General features: G+C 47.6%; 9 protein-coding genes across 9 annotated transcripts; 5 read left to right on the top strand and 4 right to left on the bottom strand.

Annotated features, from left to right (window-relative positions):
* Positions 1 to 1,120: 1,120 nt before the first annotated feature.
* On the top strand, positions 1,121 to 3,247 carry BDV37DRAFT_291927 (DUF409 domain protein; the record flags this gene model as incomplete). Its single annotated transcript, XM_032089062.1, has 3 exons — positions 1,121 to 1,429; positions 1,461 to 2,092; positions 2,140 to 3,247. 3 exons carry the CDS (start codon positions 1,121 to 1,123, stop codon positions 2,618 to 2,620), a joined length of 1,422 nt encoding a protein of 473 aa, XP_031934859.1. The 3' UTR covers positions 2,621 to 3,247.
* BDV37DRAFT_265456 (uncharacterized protein) lies at positions 2,942 to 4,445 on the bottom strand. The gene is made up of 2 exons (XM_032083788.1): positions 4,425 to 4,445; positions 2,942 to 4,298 (listed from the first exon to the last, which is right to left on the bottom strand). The coding sequence occupies exon 2, from the start codon at positions 4,038 to 4,040 to the stop codon at positions 3,342 to 3,344; it is 699 nt and encodes a 232-aa protein (XP_031934860.1). The 5' UTR covers positions 4,041 to 4,298; positions 4,425 to 4,445; the 3' UTR covers positions 2,942 to 3,341.
* Positions 4,446 to 4,954: 509 nt separating this feature from the next.
* BDV37DRAFT_53786 (dolichyl-phosphate beta-glucosyltransferase) lies at positions 4,955 to 6,880 on the bottom strand. The gene is made up of 3 exons (XM_032090845.1): positions 6,400 to 6,880; positions 5,488 to 6,273; positions 4,955 to 5,398 (listed from the first exon to the last, which is right to left on the bottom strand). The coding sequence occupies exons 1-3, from the start codon at positions 6,514 to 6,516 to the stop codon at positions 5,054 to 5,056; spliced, it is 1,248 nt and encodes a 415-aa protein (XP_031934861.1). The 5' UTR covers positions 6,517 to 6,880; the 3' UTR covers positions 4,955 to 5,053.
* Positions 6,881 to 8,660: 1,780 nt separating this feature from the next.
* On the top strand, positions 8,661 to 12,693 carry BDV37DRAFT_291931 (uncharacterized protein; the record flags this gene model as incomplete). Its single annotated transcript, XM_032089063.1, has 4 exons — positions 8,661 to 8,664; positions 9,588 to 9,729; positions 9,831 to 11,919; positions 11,973 to 12,693. 4 exons carry the CDS (start codon positions 8,661 to 8,663, stop codon positions 12,183 to 12,185), a joined length of 2,448 nt encoding a protein of 815 aa, XP_031934862.1. The 3' UTR covers positions 12,186 to 12,693.
* BDV37DRAFT_54723 (beta-class carbonic anhydrase) lies at positions 12,444 to 13,604 on the top strand. Its single transcript, XM_032090850.1, has 4 exons — positions 12,444 to 12,787; positions 12,880 to 12,917; positions 12,981 to 13,120; positions 13,205 to 13,604. Exons 1-4 carry the CDS (start codon positions 12,702 to 12,704, stop codon positions 13,436 to 13,438), a joined length of 498 nt encoding a protein of 165 aa, XP_031934863.1. The 5' UTR covers positions 12,444 to 12,701; the 3' UTR covers positions 13,439 to 13,604.
* Positions 13,605 to 14,666: 1,062 nt separating this feature from the next.
* BDV37DRAFT_289333 (uncharacterized protein) lies at positions 14,667 to 15,347 on the top strand (the record flags this gene model as incomplete). The annotated part of the gene is made up of 1 exon (XM_032088434.1): positions 14,667 to 15,347. The coding sequence occupies one exon, from the start codon at positions 14,667 to 14,669 to the stop codon at positions 15,345 to 15,347; it is 681 nt and encodes a 226-aa protein (XP_031934864.1).
* Positions 15,348 to 15,441: 94 nt separating this feature from the next.
* On the bottom strand, positions 15,442 to 17,338 carry BDV37DRAFT_54443 (uncharacterized protein). Its single transcript, XM_032090848.1, has 5 exons — positions 17,159 to 17,338; positions 17,059 to 17,094; positions 16,967 to 16,993; positions 16,878 to 16,907; positions 15,442 to 16,823 (listed from the first exon to the last, which is right to left on the bottom strand). Exons 1-5 carry the CDS (start codon positions 17,186 to 17,188, stop codon positions 15,819 to 15,821), a joined length of 1,128 nt encoding a protein of 375 aa, XP_031934865.1. The 5' UTR covers positions 17,189 to 17,338; the 3' UTR covers positions 15,442 to 15,818.
* Positions 17,339 to 19,127: 1,789 nt separating this feature from the next.
* On the top strand, positions 19,128 to 21,127 carry BDV37DRAFT_291945 (major facilitator superfamily domain-containing protein; the record flags this gene model as incomplete). The annotated part of the gene is made up of 3 exons (XM_032089064.1): positions 19,128 to 19,653; positions 19,705 to 19,807; positions 19,866 to 21,127. Exons 1-3 carry the CDS (start codon positions 19,453 to 19,455, stop codon positions 21,125 to 21,127), a joined length of 1,566 nt encoding a protein of 521 aa, XP_031934866.1. The 5' UTR covers positions 19,128 to 19,452.
* Positions 21,128 to 21,202: 75 nt separating this feature from the next.
* On the bottom strand, positions 21,203 to 21,812 carry BDV37DRAFT_54890 (uncharacterized protein). The gene has a single exon (XM_032090851.1). It carries the CDS (start codon positions 21,680 to 21,682, stop codon positions 21,278 to 21,280), a length of 405 nt encoding a protein of 134 aa, XP_031934867.1. The 5' UTR covers positions 21,683 to 21,812; the 3' UTR covers positions 21,203 to 21,277.
* Between the last annotated feature and the right edge of the window lie 848 nt (positions 21,813 to 22,660).

Raw genomic sequence — 22,660 nt, forward strand, 5'->3', positions numbered from 1 at the left:
GGATTTGGTAAATGTAAAGTGGTGTGGGCTTTGCAGCGACTAGGCGACCAAAGGCGGGAGAACAAGTGGACGATGCGCCTGACTTTGCTGGGTTCACAAGCATGCAACAACCTGGTGTTGTTACCTGAGGTATTAACGAAGCGGGTCTCTTGGACCGAAATTTAAGGCCTTCAGGCAAATGAATTAGACTTATTTCATGCCAGCCCAACAAAGTAGTACTAGAGGGTGTTCATGATTGGCCCACATGCGGGGAAAATGCCACTTATCGGGAGGACTTACTAGTACTTGCGTACTAATAGTAGTAGTACGCCGAGAGAAATATCCTGTGGCTGGGTTGGAACCTCGCCCTCAGTTGCAAGTGAAACGAAGTGGTTTGGGTCAGGGTTTGCGTCCGGAATACGACGTAGATATATGTACAAGTACTCCTCCGTACCCAGGACGACTAAAAGCAACAATGACGTTGCGCGAATAATAAAGTGAGATTATTTGCTCGACGGATGAGGCCTCAGGCCGATCACGAGGGGGGCCATGACGTTATTTGACTGCTGTCACCCCCAATGCCTCTCCACGCTATCTCGACCGCTGCCTGTCTTTCAACTTCCTAATGCGGGTGCCACCGGAAGATCTCATGAATCTCTTCTCCAATGTCTCATGCTCCACTCCGACTGGTGCGTGCAGGTGAACTTCTGAATGATCAAAGTTCCACCGAGTGGCGGGCATCATGCAGAATTCCCGATCCAGCAATTCCGGAATCTTGTGACCGGCGAGTAGGAAGTCAGCTTGGCTGCTCCTGTTCGTTGTAGTCGCCGTTCCTCTTACTACTAGTAGTATCACTGTAGCATTCTTGTGCGAGCTGCTTTGAATGCATCTTACAGGCCCTGCTGCTTTATGGTCACGGTCAGGGTCAAGTCACAGAGCAAAAAGCGGCCCTGATCTAGTCCCAAGTCAGTACTAGTGCTAGTATCCATGTCTGGTTCCATCCACGGTCGGGTCACGGGTATTGAAGGTGCTTGGTCCTGTACCCCTTGGCCCTTCCACTTTCCATTCGCTGTAGAGCCAATCAGCAAGGTCGCATTGTTGGGGTTCTCTCATGAAAGCCTCAAATGATTAATCAATTATAATGTCAACCTTACTCGATCGACCCTATCGATCTCTTCTACTGATATTTGTCTCTTGGAAAGCTCTTCTACTTCTCCTGGTCGTCTCCAGTCCCGGCCCTGCGTATGACACCTCGACCGCCCTACTGGCGCTGGGCCGTAATGCAACTAATACAGACCGCCATGGACTGTTGACGCCAGTATTGGGCTTGCTTGCCACTAATTTAACCCGATGGGACGCTATCTATTTTACAGAAATTGCTCGTCGAGGCTGCCTGTTTGAGCAAGAATGGGCATTCAATCTAGGGTTTGCAAGTCTCATCAGAACCTTTGTTGATGGTGAGGATACTTGCCCCCGGAGAGCTGAGACCGACTAACTATATGTCAGTTCTCCGACGCACAGTCGGCATTAGCCACGTGTTCATAGAGAGTATTATTGGCATTACCGTAGCTCATGCAGCTCATGGCATGTCGGTTTTTGTGTTGTATAGTCTAGCACGTGCTGTGTTTCCGGGAAGGAAGGGCCGCAACCTTGCATTTATCGCTGCGTGTTTACACATCTTGTCGCCTGCTGGGCTATTCCTATCGGCTCCTTATGGCGAGAGTACCCACGCTCTCTTGAGCTTCATAGGTTCCCTATTATTTGTACTGAGCTTTAGTCATTCGGGGGCTTCCACAGGTCACCATGATGCCTTAATCCCGCTATCTGGTATCTTGTATGGATTAGCAACGGCAGCGCGCAGCAATGGTCTTTTAAATGGCATGGTACTCTTTGAAGAAGCCGTAAGGCTCCTGTACTCAATGACTAAGGGGATCACCTTGGCTAAAACCCGTCGGCTAATCGCTGTTGGTATGGCTGGGATATTCACAGGCCTTGGCTTTGTGGTGCCGCAATATATTGCTTACGAGCAGTTCTGCATGAATCACAAGGACCCAAGGGCATGGTGTCGTAGCACTATTCCTAGCATCTATAGCTTCGTTCAAGACCATTACTGGTATGTGTGCTTTTCGGTAGTTACCATGTCTATGCTAATGCTACTAGGAACAATGGTTTTCTTCGGTATTGGACTCTGTCCAATGTCCCCCTGTTCGCTTTAGCTGGCCCAATGCTAGCAGTCATGACATACTCTGCTTTTTGGACACTCAGCGTGGGATCGGATGGACAGCAAAGTTCCTCCAACATGCCCAAAATGCAAATTCACTCTGAGGCACGATTAACTGGTCGTCTATTACGTAGTCTAGCAGCTCCCCAGATAACCCTAGCCATCCTGACTTTTCTGAAACACCATGTCCAAATAATCACACGCATGTCCTCAGGTTATCCAGTGTGGTATCTCTGGCTAGCCCATGCTCTAGTTGAGGGGCACTCGCTAGCATCATCGGAGAAAGCGGACGCACACCGGTGCAAGAAGGAGGCCCGGATCATGAATCAGTATCGGTACGCACGCATGACGGTCTTCTACATGATAGTCTATGCCCTTGTTCAAGGAGCCCTTTTCGCTTCTTTCTTGCCCCCAGCCTGAGAAATTTGCTTACGAGCAACAAATGCAATACAATTACCTCACCAAGCATAAAATCTTTAACTGTTTATAGTTAGTTTGACTAGCTGACCCTGTGGAGTTGCTACATATTGTCAGCAGTAAGCCATAGGAGACGGTAAGTAAACAATTAATCAACTTAGCTGATCTTGTTAACCAATCTAGAAGCCATTGGACTTAAATGGCTGGAGATCGATGGTGCCTAGCATACTGGTCACAGGAATCACCTGCAGCATGTCCACCTCCACGGCCGATCTAGCAACCATGCACTATGATCATCTGAACAATGGAAGTCTATTATTATACCGAAATCTGCAAGAAATGCTATGTATGTAACCCTTTTTTAACACAATCCTTGCGCCCGAAACCATGATTTCCATGCCAAGCTCATCTGACCTGAAAACTCCCGCTAATGATCCTGACCGATGAAGGGACTCCGAGATATGATTAATATGGTGGGTGGAGAATGATGAACAGAGAGACGTATTTATCTCCGCATCAATTTCGAAAAACGTCATGGTGCATCGACCACCAATCCAAGGGAATGATACTTTCCCCACCCTCGAAACTCCCAAGTGAAACCCCAGAAAGTCCCCTGAAGCGGAGAGTGCGACTAGGTATAATGCACCGAAACCCCGATAATGAACCCCATCGAAAAGGGGATAAATAAGACAAAAAAAAAGAAAAAAGAGAGAAGAATCACAGGCTAAAGAAATGCCCGCCCCTGCGACCCCCTCCTCCCCATCTGAATCTTCCTCTTGGCGTCGTCCATAACATGCCGATGAATAGACGGCAGCGCGAAAAACTGCATCTCCTTCCTCATGGCTCCAAACTTCGTCGCCAGATACCAAACTCCCCTAGCCGACAACTCCCTGCCCCCAACAGCCGCCGACGGGAAATAAAACCTCGGATCAAGGTAAAACACAACGCTGCTCCAATTGGGCAGCTTCTCGCTCAGGATCTTCCCGGCGCGCTCATACTCCTTCAACGTCCGCTTCGGCACGCCCGTCTGCGAATGCACAAAGAAGAAGATTTCAAAGCCGACGCTGCGAATGCGCCTGCGCGCCGTCTCACTAAGCGTATCCAGGAACGCACCCAGCCGGTCCAGACTAAACGCATTGAGAAAGAAGAGCGTATTATGCGAATACAAGAAGTCTTCGACTTCATCGTGGATTTGCCGATTCACGGAGAGCAGGCTGCGGACCTTGCCGTTCTCGCCTACCCAGCTGGGACACATTGATAGAGCGCGGTAACGGCCTCGCGCTGTGAAGGCGTTTCCGCGGTCATTGACCACGATCAGCGGCCTGTCCATGTACTCGTTCGGTACGTCGAGGGCGTATTCATAGATCATCAGACGGATTTCAAGTGGTAAGCGGAGGATGGGAGATTGTGATATTTGTGCCATTTTCTGTTTCTTTGCGCGAGCCCCTGGCTCGATTGTTGCTTGCGAGTCGTATATACTAGATAGACGTTATGATAAAGCCGTCCAAGTATAGAGGTTATTGCCTTATCGAAGGAGACGTGATGTAAGACGGTATATAAGCTCCAAACGCCATACGGTATAATGTCATCATCGACTGATCCGTACTACTCTAAGCCATAAGTAGCTCCGGATGGCCTCACGTATAGCAATATAGATAGCAAAGGACAAAAAAAAAAAGAACCAAGATTGACAACAAAAAGGAGTCAGGTGAGCGCCACAACTTGGCGTCAGAATCAGGTCATGCCAAGTAAAACAATGTGCTGTTCATAACACACGACTTAAGACAAGACGAGGCAAGTAATTATTAAAAAAAAAAAAAAGAAAAAAAAGGAGAGAGGTGAAAAAAATCTCCAAGAAGCCGAGGGAGGTTATAGTATCACACCACTTATCGGTCAGCTCACCCCCATTCATTCATGCGCATCGTTCCCGATTCCGAGAAAAGGATCTTTTCCACGACGAAAATCGGTCCGAACCAACCGGCTTCAGGGGACGATCAAAGTTTATTTTGCGAAAGAAAAAAAAAAAAAAACGTGAAAATCTTTTCTTTTGGGAAAGTTAGTTGCCACCGGGGCCTTGGTTATTCAATAGGAGCTAGGGGTGAAGTTCTATTGTATGTATGCTATAGATGAATGGGATTTGTTGAAACGCGCTAAGGAGCTCGATGCTTAAGGTCGTTGGCCGTCTGGGTACTACGAACTATATATATTGTTGTCTGATTATGTAGACGTCATAGTTCATTTATCTCGTGCCAACTTGTTTCTTATCTCTTATTGCTGTTAAGGTCAGGTTTGCCACATGGTAAACCGGTATATGAAGGTAGATTTCCAACAATCACAGGGGCATGACTTGATAGATATTGAAAATGCCGAAATAAGTAGTAACCGCAGTAAATACAAATCATTTGTCTTTTCTTTGCTCTTTCTAAATGGGGAAGCTCATGCGCGTCTATAAACGCCTAGGGACCATGCGGCTCGGAGAACCGCCAATCCCCAGGCCATTCCAATGCTGTCGCGAAGCACATTCAACTTGCTTCCAGTCACTTCTCTCCAGCCAACCGGAACTTCCGCCACTGGAATTCCTGAGAATTCAGCTAGCATGAGCATTTCCACGTCGAAAATCCATCCCTCCGAGTGCATATACGGGATGATGTAAGGCAGCGATGTTCGGGAGAACAATTTAAAGCCGCATTGGGTATCTTTGATGGTAGCCGTCTTGGCAGGCGTTAAAAGCCATAAGATCAAGTGAAAAGAGTGCATCAAGAAATTGCGTAACTTCGACCGCTGCATAACATGTCAATATTAATCCGAATGTCGCGACAGGGGTTGGAGCGCGGAATTGACAGAGTAGTTCCAAAGGGCAATTATCTCACCTTGACAACGGCTTCACTCCCAACCATATGCGCTCGGGAGCCCACTGCGACACCGCGACCCTCAGCGTCCTCGATGTCCTGACAAGCAGTGACAAGTTTCCCAAGATCCTGGAAATCACTAGCCCCGTCGGCGTCGGCAAAGACCACATATTGGCCCCGTACGTGTCTCATGCCGTGGGTGACTGCACCTCCTTTTCCTCGGTTCTCAGACAGCGTCACAACTCGAATTGTCCCAAGGGGTATGTGAACTCCCTCTTGAGTGCCCGGGGTCCAAGGACCCGCATAACCTTTGGGGTGCAGCGAAAGTTGATGGTCTCGGGCAAAGCTAAGCGCCATCTCTTCAGTTTTATCCGAAGATCCATCAGATACAATGATTATCTCCCAGCCCTTCTCATTTCCAGGACCATTCGCCGCATGGCCGTTCGCATGCCCATTGGCCGGTTTCCGCTGTCGAGTTGTCTTTCCCTCTGCGGCAATACCGTTTTCATTAGTACTATTGCGTAACGTTCCATATGACCGCTCTAAGTAGTTGACAGCTTCTTCCAACATGCCTCCAAGCCGTTTCTCCTCGTTGTAGGCCGGTATCACCACGGACATAAAAAGGTCGGCTTTTTCTATTCCTGATTGTTCGGGTGTCTGATTGGAGCGCTTGGACAGGGAATCTTGCCAGCAAGGTAATTGCTGGGGTTCCGTGATTGATCCATCCTTCGAAAGTGTTCGGTATTTTTTCTCTTCTGGAAACGGTTCTCGGGGTACAGGGGCAACGAAAAAGAGGGCTATGTAGGCCTGCATACGCGTGCGAAGAAAAAAAGGGCCGATTAGTCAATGTTCATAAATAGCTCTAAGGGGTGTTTGTATCGCATAGAAAAAGCATTGTCAAGAAAGTAGGGTAATAGGACAGATGGCACTTACAAGGACGAAGGCTCCGAGGAGAGTTGCGATAAGCGCAGTAAAAAGAATGGATGGAGGAACATTGGACAGAAGCTCGGCGCATTGAGCGCAAACCTCAGTCCACGGTTCTTGTGGCATGGTAAAGTCGATCAATTGTGGAAACTGAAGATCTGTTATATGGTGCAAGTATAGTATGAGCTCAAGCGCTCAACTGAACAGGGACAATCCGGACTTGGCCAGCCATGCGACACGGAGCCTGTCTTGGAGAAAGAAGTATCATAAAGATCGGAGAGAATGATCGAGGAAGAGCATCATGGACGGGAGGTTGAGATGAATGAGAAGACGATGTGAGGGGGAAAGCAAGCGGGCATATCTCCGACACGTTCCTGTCGCCAGCTTGTCCTTTTGGTGTTAGTGGATTCTGCGGCGCGGGTATTCATTGGAGGATTCAGACGGTTTGGCGGCGGATGTTCGTAAGGCACTCCACAGTGTTTAGCGTCCCACGATTCTTGCTATATCAACAACGTAAGCCTTTCTGGAATACTAACTAACTAGCTGTTGTGGGTGAAGTCGTCTGGTAAATAAGGTCCCTTGTGACCAGTACAATTGCAATGGTTGAGGGACCGCAGATGGTACAGAGCTAAGTTCTGTCAAACATTCCATACCAAGCTTATCAACGAAGGTTGTGCACCATTATAGTGGGCGAAAGCTGCGCCTGGGCGCATATTTACAGGCTTCGGTAGAAGCAGCTATAGGCTAGCAACATGTCTTATTGACCATACACGAAGAAACCAGAGCACGCGTTTTAACGGGGCTTGGAAGTAGCCGCGGGAGATATCTATCACTAACTTCCCCTGTTTTTGTATTCATTTCATCGTTTGGCGGCAAGTCGAGGAGTATCTGGTCTGATTTTTCGTTGAATTATAGCCCATACACATCGAGACTGTGATGGTAGGCAGTAGAGAAAGTGAGAAGAAAGTAATGATCTCATGAGTTCGATAAACGCAAACGACATTTGTCAATTTTAGATATACTGCGACTCCCAAAATGGCATAACTGTATGGGAGAATTTGCGCGTTTGTGAATGAAGAGCCACTCAGGACATGGTAGCCAGACATGAAGTACGCTTCCTATTAATAAGGCTCCGAGGCTCGTCAGGTCTGATGGTTAGACGGAGTCCTTGCTCATTGACCAGAGCTGGCGGCCTTTGAACTTTCCACTACAAACCTAGACTTTGCCGTTTCAATGAAGGCAAGCCGTTCGCCGACCAAGACTAACGGCTCGGGTATCCTACTGACGTAGTTTGCAACACACTGTCATCATTAAAGGTGATGTGCACTTATTTCTACTGGCTTTGAAACCAGCCTAGGAGTCATTGATAGCATGCTCTGCTTGAAACATGGTGGCGAGTCCAATGCAGGTTAGGGGCACACAAGAGAGGGCAGAAGAGGCGGTGTCCACGCAAGGGAAGGCAACTATCCAGATCACTATTCTTTACACCCGATAACCTTCATTAATCCAGGCGATAAAGTGTATGCCCAGAGAGAAAAATGTTTTCTATTCGTCCTTGATGCCGGTAGGCCGGGGATAGGCGAGGCTCGGTTGATTTGGCAGGCAAGGACCCATTCACTTGACATCTAACGGTCGTATTTGCTGGCATCCGAGCACCACGAACTATGCGCTGAGACATACGAGTAAGCTGACGCAATATCGGCAAGACTCTTAGTGTGAAAAGACAGACAGGTTGCTCTGTTCAAGACAACGTGGCGGGTTAGGTGTAACTTGCAACTTTTATACCTAGACGAGCATGACAGACAGTTTCCAGAATTGACTCATAGCAAGAACTTCTGACTACTGCGTATTAATACCCACAAGAGGCTCGAGGCTCACGCGCGTTGATGTTTGCTGGAGCCAGGAATGCAAGTCGATGCGGACAAGTGGTGCGAGTAGCCCGAGCTGGCCAATCAGGGGACCCTTGGCAATCGGCAGGCGATTCAGGCTGTCAGGCAACTTTCGAATGCTGGACTACAATTCCCGAGTATCGGTAACTTTTCAGAGCACAGCCTTCTTGACAATTCACTATTAATAGCACGGAATCGGATCGCGTTGCAATGGTTGGTGGATTATTAAACAATGAGAAAATTTGTGATGGAAGTCACTAAAGAATATCATCGTTGGGTATTGGTGTTTCAATTGTCGGTGAACATCATCATCATTGTCAGATCCACGAGGGTAGATTGCAGAATTGGCATGGAGCGGGAAGTGCGTCATAGAGCGGCATCATGGGCGCGCCACATAAAATGTGGCGCTGCCACTGGCTGGAGCGGTTCTGTTCGATTCTCTTCACGTCCTAGATCACCTATCGGTATATCTCGTAGATTAGAATTGATCTTCAATGCAGTACCCAGATTAGTTACCGTACACTGAAAATACAAAAATGAAATAAAAGGTCTGTTCTTTTTTTCCCCTCGTTATCCAGGGATAAACCGGTAAGCAACAAACACAATACTCTGGAAGGCAACTGAAAGGCGGGCTGACTACCCGGAAGTGGCTTTTGCATGGGTTGCTTTGACTTGGAATATCAGGCATTATTAAGTAAAGTATAACCCCAGCCAGCTTCGGACGATTTCCTGCTGCCCCTCTCCGCCTTCAACCTCTCTCTTCAACACCATGTTTGTCACTTTTTGCCTCATATCTTAACTGTTCCTCTTTTTCGCTCTTTGAGTCACGTCGCGATATTCCTATAGGTGTGGGTTTTCTTCGTGTGTCAATGCTCCGCGTCCCGATCTAATTTGTTCGTTTATCTACTAGGCAGATGGAAGATGAAGCTAGTTGCCTAACCCATAATATTCCCTCCCTCTTTCCTTCATAAGTAACCTCTTTGTCCCAGGTAAGCTTTTGGATATTTTCTTTGTGCCATATTTAGACCCACTTTTTTGTTATATCTCTCTTCTGCAACGTGCGCCAGAGCCTCCAACATATCAACATAGATTGTGCACAATTCCGGAGGCTCTGTGACAACGGATCAACTCTGTCTAATCTTGTCTGTCTTTCCTTGTGTCAAGCAAGCTTAGTTCATTCTTACGCAACTAATATACTCTAATGCACCCTTGGTAAATAAACAATACCATCTCATTTTTTAAAACATCCTGTTTCTCTGGAACCTGATATTTTCTGGAACTTCGGAGTTAAGCCGCTAACGGGACCAGATAACATATTGTCTATGCTTCTACCAACTACAATGAGCGACGATAATGTTGATCGGGAAACCTTTCCTTTACGATTCCGAGATCCTGTAAAAGACCAGAATCTGGGTTCTCCCGAAGCTGGAATAGAGACGGACTTTCCTAAGTGAGTAATTCACCCATCGTTAGGTGGCCTCTGTTAAATGACGTGTCGAGGCCACCAGCGGCTCACCGGTCATTGCAGCAAGTTGTTGACCTTTCACGCAGGAAGCCAGTTGTACCAGTAGTATCGGATGCTGGGTCCCCAGCAGGGTCATCTTCGACCAATCAGGCGCGCCACTCCACCAGTTCTTCCCTTTTGAAGAGACTTGAGTCTAGTGGTGATGTCCCGAATGGTTATATTGCGGATGGTCTTAGTGATCCTGATAGCGAATGGGCATCTCCGAATAAGAGGCGTTGTCAGTCACGGCACAGCAGACGGGGGCCATCCAGCGCGTCTCCCGATCGCGCAATCCGCAGGCCAATAACTGAAAATCCACTGGCAAAGGTCCAAGTCAACGGAACCGATACTCACTTTCGTAGTGCTTCTACCAATTCGCCCGTGGATCTCAGTGGGGAATTTCCACAGACACACCACCAAAGAGACTCCAACCAGATTTTGAATGAAAGCCCACATATATCGCATGCGAACCTTACACAGGGCGCTATGGCTTCCGTGCCTGTATCAAACGAATCTAGAGAGAGTTTGAGCCATGAACAGAAGATGGTTGGAGGGCACTCTGCGGTAGCTGGAGGTATTGAATCAACTGGGATCACCTTACAGCCAGAAACTCATCCTATAACAGAAGATCAATTAGCCAATGAGGTTCGAGGAATCTACGCCGGGCTCGTCATGGTGGAGAAGAAGTGTATCGACATCGTCAAACAGCAATTTGTACAGGAAAGCGAGCTGTCCCATCAGCAATGGCAAGCCTTGATCGCCTTACACCGAACCTTACTCCAAGAGCATCACGACTTTTTCATGGCCTCGCAACATCCGTCGGCCAACCTAGCTTTGAGAAAATCATCGGAAAAGTACAATGTGCCAGCTCGTATGTGGCGCTACGGAATCCAGACGTTTCTAGAATTGTTACATCGCCGACTTCCTGATTCCCTCGAACATATGCTGACGTTCATTTATCTGGCTTACTCAATGTTGACACTGCTGTTAGAGACCGTCCCAGCATTTGAAGAAACCTGGATTGAGTGCCTTGGAGACTTGTCAAGATATGGCGTTGTTATTGAAGAACGTGGCTTGCTGGATCATGAGATCTGGGTTGGAATCGCAAGATATTGGTACAACAAGGCAGTAGATAAGAACCCTGATGTCGGCAGGATCCAACACCATCTCGGAGTTCTAGCTCGGCCCGATATTGTCCAGCAGCTATTTTACTACACGAAATCCCTGGTCTGTGTGCGCCCATTCCCACGCACCAGGGTAAGTATCCTGCGCTTCTTTAGCCCGCTCTTGCAAGGCCCTAGAGTGATCGGCTACCCCCATGTCACGACCGCCTTTGTGTCCGCCCATGGTTACCTTTTTACGCAAGCTACTGCAGTGCATTTCATTAAATCATCGGATGAGTTTTTGTCCTCCTTGGAAAAGTATATTCCCCGCGTGGGCGTGACTTTCAGAATGCAGGGAGTTTACCTCACTTCTTCTAATTTTGCGGCGATGCTAGAATACAGTAATAGTGACTCTCTCCTATGCGCTGAATTTCACCAAGTGGCTACAGAACCGGCCAAGTCATCTGAAGGCCTCTCTACTGCCGAGGACCCCGTCAGAAGCGCTCATGAGGCGGTGGCTAGTTTTCTTACCCTTGGGGCTCAACAAGATCCCTCCCAGCTGGCTTATGGGTCTAGCCTTGCTTTTGAGACGTTCTCCGTTATGCTTGAACACGTTAACAACATGAATCTATTTCCCGCACTCCATACCTCTCTGGCATTTCTATGGTGTCTGTCATATACCGCGACCGGTATGAAATGTGTTGAAGCCGTAGTTCCTTGGAACAGAATTGTCATCTTCCTCAATATGATCATTCAACCGAGCTTTCTTCAAAGACTGGTTCAGGGTTGGTTGACCTCACTGGACGAATTTGACTTCAACTTGATCGAGGGGGCCGAATTCCCTATTTCTAATGAAACGAGTTGGCTTCCGGAAGACTTCCTCATTCGTGGCCAGATCTGGAGCCAGATTTATTATCCTTCGTCGTTCTTTGAGAATTGCCCTTCCGATGAGGATGGGCGGAATGTCGAACGAGAGTCCCTGAGTATCTCTAGGATGTACCGGTGTCTCTGGTTGGGTGTGCGGCTAGCGAAGGTATGTGCACGTGGACAAGCGAGAGTGTGGATGCTGGTGCTGACATCTTTCAGTTCAATCGTTGGATAACGTACGACCCTGCTTCGCGACAGTTCACTGTGACGCCATTTGCTCTGGAACTCGAGACAGCTCTGAAATCCGAGACAATCTCCGAACTCGAGAAGATGGTGGAAACAAAATCCGGTAGTGCTCTTTACCTGGTAAGGCATAGGTTTCAGTTGCCTGGCCTACAAGACGGCGTGCCGTGTCCTCCATCAACAGGTTAGAATACATAATCCAAACATAGACATTTTTATGACAGTTCTGGCCGAATCTCCTGTATCTTGTTTAGTCCTGCCCATGTGGCCTAGACAATAGCTATCTCAGCTAGAGCATTGCAAAGAAACAAAGTGCGTAGAAACCCCATTCGCCATTGGCTTTCTGACAGCACCGGTTTTCTACGACGGATAACTCGCTTCATCATGATGCAGTTTGAGATTTCCTGACAGTGTTCTCTTCGAGGACCTATGGGCTGTGGGTTGTATAATGGTAACCGGGAGAAAGTAGGAATACGACGTGGGCGAGAAACAAGGATCTTGATTGGCCTTAATTCAAGGCAGAGTTCTATCACGCCATCAAGACAGAATTGAAGCAATAGACCATTATCGGCGCTTATACCCTTGTGTCCGGGTGACAGTGACCGTATAAGTTTGATGTATCGTCCAATGTTGTGGTTCTCCATAGCTTGATTCACCCCAAATCCTTTATATAATTTTATCCGTCAAGGCCTATCAGATATTATCATGTCTGTCGCAAAAGAACTTGAAGTGGCCAATGCTGAATACGCTGTGTCCTTCAGCAAAGGCCACCTGCAGATCCCTCCGAAACGGTAAGCACATAGTCTTTTCACTAATGTATCACCTGTGGTGGTCTATCAATAGCGCAAGTTCAAGGCCTGATAGAGTCAATCCGGCATCGTAGGAAGGTGGCCATCGTGGCATGTATGGACGCCCGTTTAGGTAGGTATTCAAAATCTCTTGCAGCACTTATACAACATTCGTGATTCACTGACTGTGATCAAGATCCGGCTCGCGCCCTTGGTCTTGAGGAGGGCGATGCCCATGTGATTCGAAATGCCGGTGGTCGCGCAGCAGATGCTTTGCGAAGTATCATCATCTCCCAGCAGTTGCTAGGCACTCGAGAGATTGTTATTATTCATCATGTATGTGAGATCTCATAGTACTCGTGGAAGGAGAAGGTTGGGTTAAAAGAGTATTAGACTGACTAATATATTGGATCACTCTAGACCGACTGTGGGATGCTCACATTTACCGATGAGGTGATCCGCGGCAAAATCAGATCGGATCTTAGTCAAAATGCTGATCATATTTCTTTCTTGCCGTTTGGTGATCTCAAACAAAGTGTGTTTGATGATATCAAGGTGCTGAGAGAGAGTCCTCTGGTCTTGGATGTTCCTATCACGGGGTTTCTGTACGAAGTTGAAACGGGAAAGATTGTCAGGGTCGAGGATAATTTGTGATAGCAGACAGTTCTTCCCTGTATGGCTTGAATTAACCACTACTCTGGCTTTATTACAATCAAGTATCATTACATCTCCACTGAGCCAAGTTAGCCGACCTACTACTGATTTGGATTCTCAGTGGCCCTTTGCTATCTTGAAAAAAGACACCATCTTATACGAGATGATCACGAGTGACAGTGGGTTAGGCCAGTCATTGGTCTGGAACAAAGCTGGCCACCCATAGTTGCTACAGAGTCGCATACACTCACCATGCTGTGCGAGGCCGCTTTCTTGTTTTGCTCCCAACCTACGAATTATTCTTGCGACTAGTCTCATTATTTGTCAAGTACATGCCGCGGTTCTCGTTACACCAACACTCACTAATCACACAAGGATGTCACCTAGTATGGGAGGCCACCTCCAGGCTCTTTGTCTCCTTACTTTTTGAATATTTTGCTAACAGTGTAATATACAACACTGGCGTTTCCGATAGTGAAATTGATACCCCAGAGCGGGATATCTGTATTATTGATACCCATTCGCAACCCCTGTCGGTCTTTACATGTCCGTTGATGGTGTGGTGCTTGAGGCTCAAATCTGCAAATTCAGACGCTCTACACCACTGGTTATCGGCATCAAGGGAACGAAACAATATTTGTAAGGTAGATACACAGCCTGCCTGGTCAGAACGATGCAAGCACGACACGGCCAATGCTGTCCAATAAAGAAGGCCCAAACCAGTACCACGATGAGTGTCTGCTCAGTCGCATATTGTGCTCTGAGGTTAGGGATCCAACAGGTCTCTACAACCAATGATGACTGAAATACGAATCATGGGATACTCAGACCGCTGAGACTTATGCAGAGCCCGACATGGGTGAAGTGACTTCTTTTACGTGGTGGCTCCGCGAAGACACTGCCTAACCACGGTGGAACCCAGAGACAGATTACCCTTTACTTCTTCCTAGCACTGTCGATCCGTGACTTTGGACAGCCCTCCATGATATAGTAGGGCTTGATCAGAATGTATTATCCTCAGCGAGCTATACTGTATTCTTTACAGGTATCAGTGCTTCTCTTTCCTCTGCTGACTCTTGTTTATGGTGAGTACTCAAGTTGCTTAGCGCAACTACAGCTCGTACTGTACAAACGGACCCTCTCGTGCAGTCGGAATACTCTCTGCTGACTCACTCAAAAACAAGGCATCGAGATCATCCAACCAGCACGAGGCGATCGACTGAACGCCATGGACGGCCTCACAGTGAGGTGGACGTACAACTCCTCACACGATCCTTTGGAGGCCGATTTCCAGATTGGACAGGACGGGCACAATATTGTCCCACATGCGATAGTTAAACTTAACATCAGCTCTATTGGGTTTCAGGCTGAGGATGTTACAGGCCTTCTGGGTCCGTCTGCATTCGTGAGGATATGGAACGCCGACTGGATAGACATCTCGAGGGTTAAGGAACTCGCCAAAGTCACTGGCTTCACACTTACCACTTTAACTACCATTGTGAATATGACATCGTCGGTGCCCCGTACTACTACTACCAGACCTGGAACCGCGACTGGCACCTCAGTCTCAAATGGCTCCCTGTCGACCACAGAACCGCCCAAGATGACGGTGACGCTGACAGCCATTCCCGATCCTATGCTGGAGGAAAGCAGTCAGGGATTGTCCACAAGTGCGAAGGCAGGAATTGGGGTCGGTGTGTCCGTTGGGGCAATCATGGTTATCGCAGCCGCTGCCTTTCTTTTCGTGAGGAACCGTAGGAAGCAGGGAACTAGTGAGGATGTTCGACATGAGCTACCATCTGAGCTACCTGGTACACCCACTCCAAAGAAAGCAGTAGTCCTGTCTGAACCTGCAGAGCTCCAGTCAACATCAACCACAAAGCATGAATCTTATGAACTGCCTGTATAATGGCGGCGGTGTGTAGTATGAAGCTTCGACATGTCTCTACCAAGCGAGGCATCACAGGAGCGATGCAAGCATTCTGTTCCGTTGGGGTTAGTGAAAATGGATGTCATTATCCTACTTCCATTTCAAAGATGTCAACATTGAGGAAACCTGTGGAGGGTTACGCTACTTTTAAAGTATACTTGAAATAGTGCACTACACGGCGGTGTAGTACATTAAAAGTGAATGGGAAAGCTCTTCCTGCTCATACTTATATTTTTCAATCTTGAGTACATGCCTTCCAGTTTATATTTTCACTTATATCGGTCGCTGGCCAGAATCCGTAAATTCGCATGAGTCTCTAGTTATTATGATTCAGACTGATCGAACAAAACTCTATAGTTTGGAATCTCAATGCATGTTATAAGCTCATAGCAATGATTAAATACATTCATCAATTAACAATGACACCATAAAGCCCTACTCTCACAACACCTAGTAACCAGAGTTACCGTATCCAGAGCGCTCACTGGATCCGTACGAGCCACCCTGGTTCTTAGAACCGTAGGAGTCAGAAGATCCATAGCTGTCATTCTTCGAGCCGTAGTTGTTACCGGACCCGTAAGAGCTGCTATCGTTATCACGACGGCTGGAACCATACGAGTCGTCGTTGTCACGACGGCTAGAACCGTAGCTATCATTCTTAGAACCATAAGAGTCATCGTTATCATTGTCACGACGGCTGGAGCCGTAGCTGTCATTCTTAGAACCATAAGAGTTATCGTTGTCGTTGTCACGACGGCTAGAACCGTAGCTGTCATTCTTAGAACCATAAGAGTTATCGTTGTCGTTGTCACGACGGCTAGAGCCATAAGAGCCACTGGAAGAGCTGTGGTCCTTCTTGGAGCCGTAGGAATCACCAGAAGATCCGTAGGAGCTGTTCTTGTTGTCATTGCTGGAACCATATGAGCCACTGGAGGAGCCATAGCTGTCCTTCTTAGAATCATAAGAGTCATTCTTAGAGCCGTAGGAGTCGTTAGAAGAGCCGTAACTATCCTTCTTAGAACCATAAGAGGTATCGTTGTCGTTGTCACGGCGGCTAGAACCATAAGAGCCACTAGAAGAGCTGTGGTCCTTCTTGGAACCATAGGAGTCCCCAGAAGATCCGTAGGAGTCGTTGTCTTTGCGGTTGCTGGAACCGTAGTTGTCACTGTTGGAACCGTAAGAGCTCAGGTTGTCCTTCTTGGATCCGTAGGAATCACCAGAGGATCCGTAGGAGTCGTTGTCCTTGCGGTTGCTGGAACCGTAAGAATCGTTGGAAGATCCGTAATTGTCCCGGTTGGACGAGCCGTAGGAGCCGCCGCTGCTGTTTTTGTTACCGGAGGAGCCATAGCTGTCATTGTCACGGCTGGAACCGTAGGAGTCATTTCCTCCAGAACGGCTGGAGGAGTTGTAGGAATCAGAACCACCGTAGCCAGAGTTTCCTGAGCGGTTGGAGGACTATGTGATTGTTAATGGGGTGTCGGTGTTATTTGGGTCAGGTAGTAGACATACACCGTACGAATCACTTCCTAGACCGGAGGACTGAGAGACGTTAGTGCTGAGAAGGCTTAATAGACGTGTCAACAAGTGGGGTAGCCTACTCCGTAGGACTCATTGCCCTGGCGAGACTAGGAAGCATTAGCAACGCTTGAGAACAGGGGAGTAGTGAGCAATCAACGCGGGTAAGACCTACTCCATAGTTATCATTTCCACCAGAGCGGCTGGAGCTCTGAAAGGCAATTCCTGTCAGTGTCCGTCCTTACAATTGAAAGACGTGTGTGCAATGAACATACGTAGTCGTTGTCACGGTTGTTGTAAGACATTGTTTATGACTTGTGTGGAGAGGTTTTGGGAGAGGGAAAGAATTGGGATGCAATTGAGACGATGTCTAGATACTAATAGAGGAGGAATATCAAGGCAAGATAGAAACAGAGACAAGACAAAGCCATCAAGGCCAATATTTATATCGCGATCAGGGGGCATGGGGGTAACTCCATGCCGCTACCGGGCTTGCTCATCCAGGCAGCGATTTCCGGAGATCCCGTTCATAGGTTTCAGCTCGTGAGGGGCAGAAGGAAGGCGGCAATCACGCTATGAACCCATCCACAAATGAGCAGATGTGGAGTGGGCACGATCCCATCTCAGCAGATCGAACGGTGTGGCAAGTACGGCTGAGATGGACTACGATTGGCCTCTCTTGGCACGGGTCAGGGGTCTGGTCCCATCGCCAAATTAGTTGACCCAGAAGACAAGCCACAGCTGGCCCGATTGACTTTGCGTGATTTCATGGGGACTGTGGCGCAGCCCCCTTTAGGGTTCGATAGTGTCATAGACTTGCTTTCCACTCTGGGTTGCCTGCAGTAAACACGAACTTAACCTCTCTTTCATGCGAGATTGAGAAACTTTATCTCGCTGTCTGGCAAATTGCACCATCTCAGTTGCACTGACCCATTGCATTATGGCACCATCTCTGTTCATCCCTCTGTTCCCCACTTGGTCGGTGGGAGGGAGCAAAGACCCAGACATCCAGACCATCCGGACCCGGGAATAGCTCATCTGACTTTTGCCGACATACCCATTCGCAACCATCAAAACACTAGCATTTGAGTTTCTTACGGATGCCTATGACCCCTCTTGTTCATTTCGCTTGCGGAGACTGTGCTCACGTCGTCTCTGACTGGCCCAGGTGCTATGACGTCCAAATTCAATGACATTGGCCCACTTTGAACAGGTGTATGCATAATACTACCTACCACTCGAATTGCATTTAGACCTGGTAAAGAGACTTGTGTATTGAAAAGGCTGCAATGGAATCTTTAGATCATTCGCAATTCTCGAGTAACTATGCGCGCCCTTATCTAATCAACTTCGCTATGACAACTTCAGCTCAATTGCTAAGTCTTGCGCTAATGAAAGCCAAGTTTTCATGGATAAGACGTCAATTGGGCAATCGAAAGTGAGCTGAGACATATGCAAGCGGACATAATCTCTCAACTTTCATCCCATGTGGTTGATTCCTCGCGTGGATACCTGGTAGCGAACCCCACAGTCAGTTAAACTGCGCTCAGCCACACTTCTTGAAGAATCGCTTCAACTCACTCTGTTAACGTTCTAAACATGCTATTTAGGGTCTTTATACCAAACATGGTTCGCTAGAGACCCCGTGAGGAGCAGGATGCTGCTCACTCAGCTTACAAAAGCTCTAGAAAGACAATATTTCAACGTCTGAAATGTCTTTATATATGAATGTACTATTATAGTTTAGTATCTCAGTACAAAAAGGCACCTAGTGTATCCTGGATTGGATCTCTACTATGCTCTATCCCAAGACCTGGGTGTCCTTAAACCTCTAGATCAGGGCTGGCTCCAACTTGATATAAACCAAGTTGAATGGCATCAAAGCTTGGATGTTCGCTACATCAATGCTCGTATATTCCATGCAGCTAAATACCGATTTTTGGGTGACATTCTTGACTCGCTCTGTTGGTGGGGTTTTACTAAAGGGACAAGATTCTAAAAGCCGGAGAAAAAAATTCCAAACGTCGAACCTCCGCCCTAAGTTATCACTGCCTACTTTGAGTATTTATATATGTTGGAAATACTAATATATTGAGCATGGCTAACCGCCGGTCACGTTATATCAACGACATTAAATACCAGCCCGCTAAGACTCAAGTACTATTTCCTCAACAATATCCACCAGTTTACAAGGATACGAATCCTACGATCTAGACCTGCACACAAGGGGAAAAAAAAATTTAAGATGCAATGCTCATTAACGATGACACCATACATTATCAGGCAGTTCTATAGGGAAAAAAGCGACAATCATTCCCCAGTTATCTGCAAGTTCCCATACCATGGTGGGGTCAACGGTCGTATAGATAAAATTGCACAATCAATATGGGGATGGCATCATCAATGACAAGAAATACGATCATTCAGAACATTACATACAAAAGCCGCAGGATGAAGTTGGCATACATGTAAGGGGCTATGACTTGTCATACATTTCATTTGAAAAGGCCACCGCTTGGCGTTTTTTGGCAGCATTTGAACAAAACTTGCACATACGCCACGTAGAGCCATGAGCAACAAGGAAGAAGAGACCACGACTCGAAAAGCAGCAAAAACTGTTGAAGAGAAATATGCAGATGTCACATTACGCATTATCGAAGACCATGGTGATGAATTCGGGCCCCTAAGTCCTGAAAAGGAGAACAAGTTGCGCCGAAAGTTGTACTTGAATATTATGGTTCTGCTGTCTGCGATTAATATTGTACTGTTTGTGAGTATACCTGCGATTGATTCATAGATAATTCTAATGATTGGCCGGTAGATTGACAAGTCTACACTTGGTTACGCAGCAATTCTTGGGCTTTTCGAAGAGACGGGCATTTCCAAAAAGCAGTACAATGATCTAAACACTGTGTTCTATATCGGTATGAGCTAATGCACTCACCTCTGCTACCCTGGAGCTATTTCTGATATTAATTCGAGGCTACCTTGCCGCGCAATGGCCCGGACACTATCTAATGCAACGTCTTCCCTTCGGAAAGTTTGTCAGTGTCATCGTCTTTCTATGGGCAGCTGTTATCTTCCTTCATTGCGTAGCCACCAAGTTCGCCGGCCTGGTAGTCCTCCGACTTGCCCTTGGTGCAGTGGAGGCGGTCATTGTACCCGCGATGGAGATGACTATCGGCATGTTCTTCAACCGTCAAGAACAATCATTTCTCCAGCCAATCCTCTGGGTAACTTGCCAAGGAGCCCCCATCGTGGCAGGTTTCATCGCATACGGTTTACTCTACAGTCATGGCGCAGTTCTTCCTTGGAAGCTTTTCATGATCGTCACCGGCGGAATTACCTTTTTTCTTTCTATCTGGGTTTGGTTCTGCTACCCGAGTAATCCAGCCGAAGCTCGGTTCCTGACTTTGGAAGAGAAAGTGCATGTTATCCGTCGAGTGCACGACTCCAGCCAGAGCTCAATCGAACAAAAGCGGTTCAAGAGATCTCAGTTCGTTGAAACTCTGCGCGACCCTGTATCCTGGCTCTTCGCACTGCAGGCTTTCACTCTGATGTACTCAAACAATCTCACCTATGGCCAACAGAATCTTCTCACGACTTCTCTCGGCGTTTCCCAACTGGGTTCGACACTCGTCGCTGTGGCAGGGGGTGGCTTCGGTGTCGTACTTTGTATCGTCGCCACCTTCGTATTAAAATGGTTTCCGAAATATCTGGCCATCCATGGGCTCTTCTGGTGTCTCCCTGCTATCGCTGGCGGAATCGGAATGGTGGCAATTCCCTGGGACAACAAACTCGCACTCTTAGCCTGTATGCTTCTCGCGGGACATACATACGGTATCACCTATATCATCGCACTCGGCTGGACGACGTCTTCAGCAGCTGGGTATACTAAGAAGCTCACACGCAATGTGATGTTCATGCTCGGCTACAGTGTCGGGAATCTCGTATCACCGCAGATCTGGGTACCCAGCGCTGCACCCAGATACTATGGTGCATGGGTATCCATGATAGTGATTAGTTGGGCGGGGACGCCCGCCATCTTATTTATTATTTGGTTTATTCTAGCGCGGCGAAACGAGGAACGAAGAAAGTGGATGGCGGAACTGAGTGATAGCGAGCGGGAGGAGGGCTGTGTGGAACAGCTGGATGAGAATGGGCAGATTATCCGAAGGAAAGTTGATCTTGCGATGCTGGACTTGACTGATTTGGAGAATAAGTTCTTTATTTACCCTCTCTAAATCCTAGACAGACTATGAGGCTTGACATCACAATGAATATCAAAATGTATTGTCATCTTTGGATCAGAAGTAGGAATCTGTGTGTAGGAGGGGGAGTTGGCGAGGAGAAAGCAATACACAGGCAATGGAAGAGAAGGGCAGAAAGGCGCTTCAAGGGACACAAGGGGTTTCGATGCGGTCAAGTCGGCCATAGAATGTATCAGTTGACCCGCTAGGCATCATGATAACATGCCTAGGATCAATACCACCACCGTCTGTCTCACAATTAAGCACCTGGGGGGGGGGGGGGGGGGGTAGAACATGCTGACAAAAACACACCTTGTCAATCAATCTGTGCAACTCAAACAAGAAGCAGATGTCATGGAAATAAAGCCAGGCTAAGCTGTCAGTCGAATCGACACTGGTACATTTCTTGATGCCGTCTACACAGCCCCTGATGTGCAGGACGTACCATATATCTCCAGAAAAAGAGGGAGGCCGACCACAGGCCGGCCTCAGTTCAACAGAAACAACCCCGAGCCAGCCTCTCAAAACACGCTGTCTGAGTTGACCCATCACAATTAGTTGGGAAGCGCCACCATATTGTCCCCATTTTCAGACGACGGCGATCTTGTCAGTCCGACTCTAACAAAGGCAAGGGGGCCATTTTACGTGGCTTTCCTTCGTTGCCTTCCTCGTCACGTCCAGCCCATCGCCTATACCCGTAATAGGGTTTTGTAGTCGTTTTGTGGTACACCATAAGATCGTAGTCGGACAGTCGAGACTCCCATAGGGTTTCATCCGGCTACTACCTTTCGTTGTTCTCCGCCCTGGAATTAAGCAGAGTGGAGTGCGCATACCCTGCCCGAGTGTCGGCATGGCTTGTATGTACCATGAGCTGGTCCGACGTGAGTCGGTTGTAGAACGTCAGTACTTATCCTCCGACAGATTACAGTGATACCTAATTGTCTGCCCGTTGTTTGGCCATTGAATGGTCTATACCTGTATGGTATCTCGTGGGGACGTGTACTGTATCTAAGTAACTTGAAATCTTTGGTACAGTTGGTCTCTCCATACAACGTTGTACGCATGTCATACGTGATGCAGGAGATATGTGTGCGATATGTATGGTTATCAGCGAGTGTTGGGAGGGGTAGAAGAACCTGTGTCTATAAGGCAAGGAGTGGTGAAGAGACGGTCAGTTATGGGGTCATAGTTTGGATGTTCAGTGCAAGGATAACATTATATTACCCATGAATGTCCGGGTACTTCCGAGCCCTGTACTAGGTCTTTGTGAAGGAAATGGGAACAATGAAACCATCTATTCATTGATTCGCCATTCCCAATGATCCTTGAGAGACGTGATATCATGTATATTCACATATATGATTGTAGGTATGCCACTTCGTCCATGGTTTCATTCCAAGTTGATTACCAAAGATCGACATATGTGAAGGGACAGGCTACGGTCACTACTTTATACAGTTATCTACGCAACTGAGCGGTACGTATATTGACTTCTCTGATTGGCAAGATATTTTCGCTTATTCAACT

The sequence above is a fragment of the Aspergillus pseudonomiae genome, assembly GCF_009193645.1.
Source record: "Aspergillus pseudonomiae strain CBS 119388 unplaced genomic scaffold BDV37scaffold_152, whole genome shotgun sequence".
In the NCBI taxonomy this organism is placed as follows: domain Eukaryota; kingdom Fungi; phylum Ascomycota; class Eurotiomycetes; order Eurotiales; family Aspergillaceae; genus Aspergillus; species Aspergillus pseudonomiae.

Bases quoted from the DNA above. Each gene is read 5' to 3' on its own strand.
- BDV37DRAFT_265456 (XM_032083788.1), bottom strand. From the start codon at position 4,040: ATGGCACAAATATCACAATCTCCCATCCTCCGCTTACCACTTGAAATC.
- BDV37DRAFT_53786 (XM_032090845.1), bottom strand. From the start codon at position 6,516: ATGCCACAAGAACCGTGGACTGAGGTTTGCGCTCAATGCGCCGAGCTT. The intron at 6,274-6,399 runs GTAAGTGCCATC...ACGCGTATGCAG, and splicing joins TCCTCGGAGCCTTCGTCCTT to GCCTACATAGCCCTCTTTTT. The intron at 5,399-5,487 runs GTGAGATAATTG...CATGTTATGCAG, and splicing joins GGAGTGAAGCCGTTGTCAAG to CGGTCGAAGTTACGCAATTT.
- BDV37DRAFT_54723 (XM_032090850.1), top strand. From the start codon at position 12,702: ATGTCTGTCGCAAAAGAACTTGAAGTGGCCAATGCTGAATACGCTGTG. The intron at 12,788-12,879 runs GTAAGCACATAG...CCGGCATCGTAG, and splicing joins CTGCAGATCCCTCCGAAACG to GAAGGTGGCCATCGTGGCAT. The intron at 12,918-12,980 runs GTAGGTATTCAA...ACTGTGATCAAG, and splicing joins ATGTATGGACGCCCGTTTAG to ATCCGGCTCGCGCCCTTGGT.
- BDV37DRAFT_54443 (XM_032090848.1), bottom strand. From the start codon at position 17,188: ATGTCTTACAACAACCGTGACAACGACTAC. The intron at 17,095-17,158 runs GTATGTTCATTG...ATTGCCTTTCAG, and splicing joins ACAACCGTGACAACGACTAC to AGCTCCAGCCGCTCTGGTGG. The intron at 16,994-17,058 runs GTAGGTCTTACC...AATGCTTCCTAG, and splicing joins GTGGAAATGATAACTATGGA to TCTCGCCAGGGCAATGAGTC.
- BDV37DRAFT_54890 (XM_032090851.1), bottom strand. From the start codon at position 21,682: ATGGGTCAACTCAGACAGCGTGTTTTGAGAGGCTGGCTCGGGGTTGTT.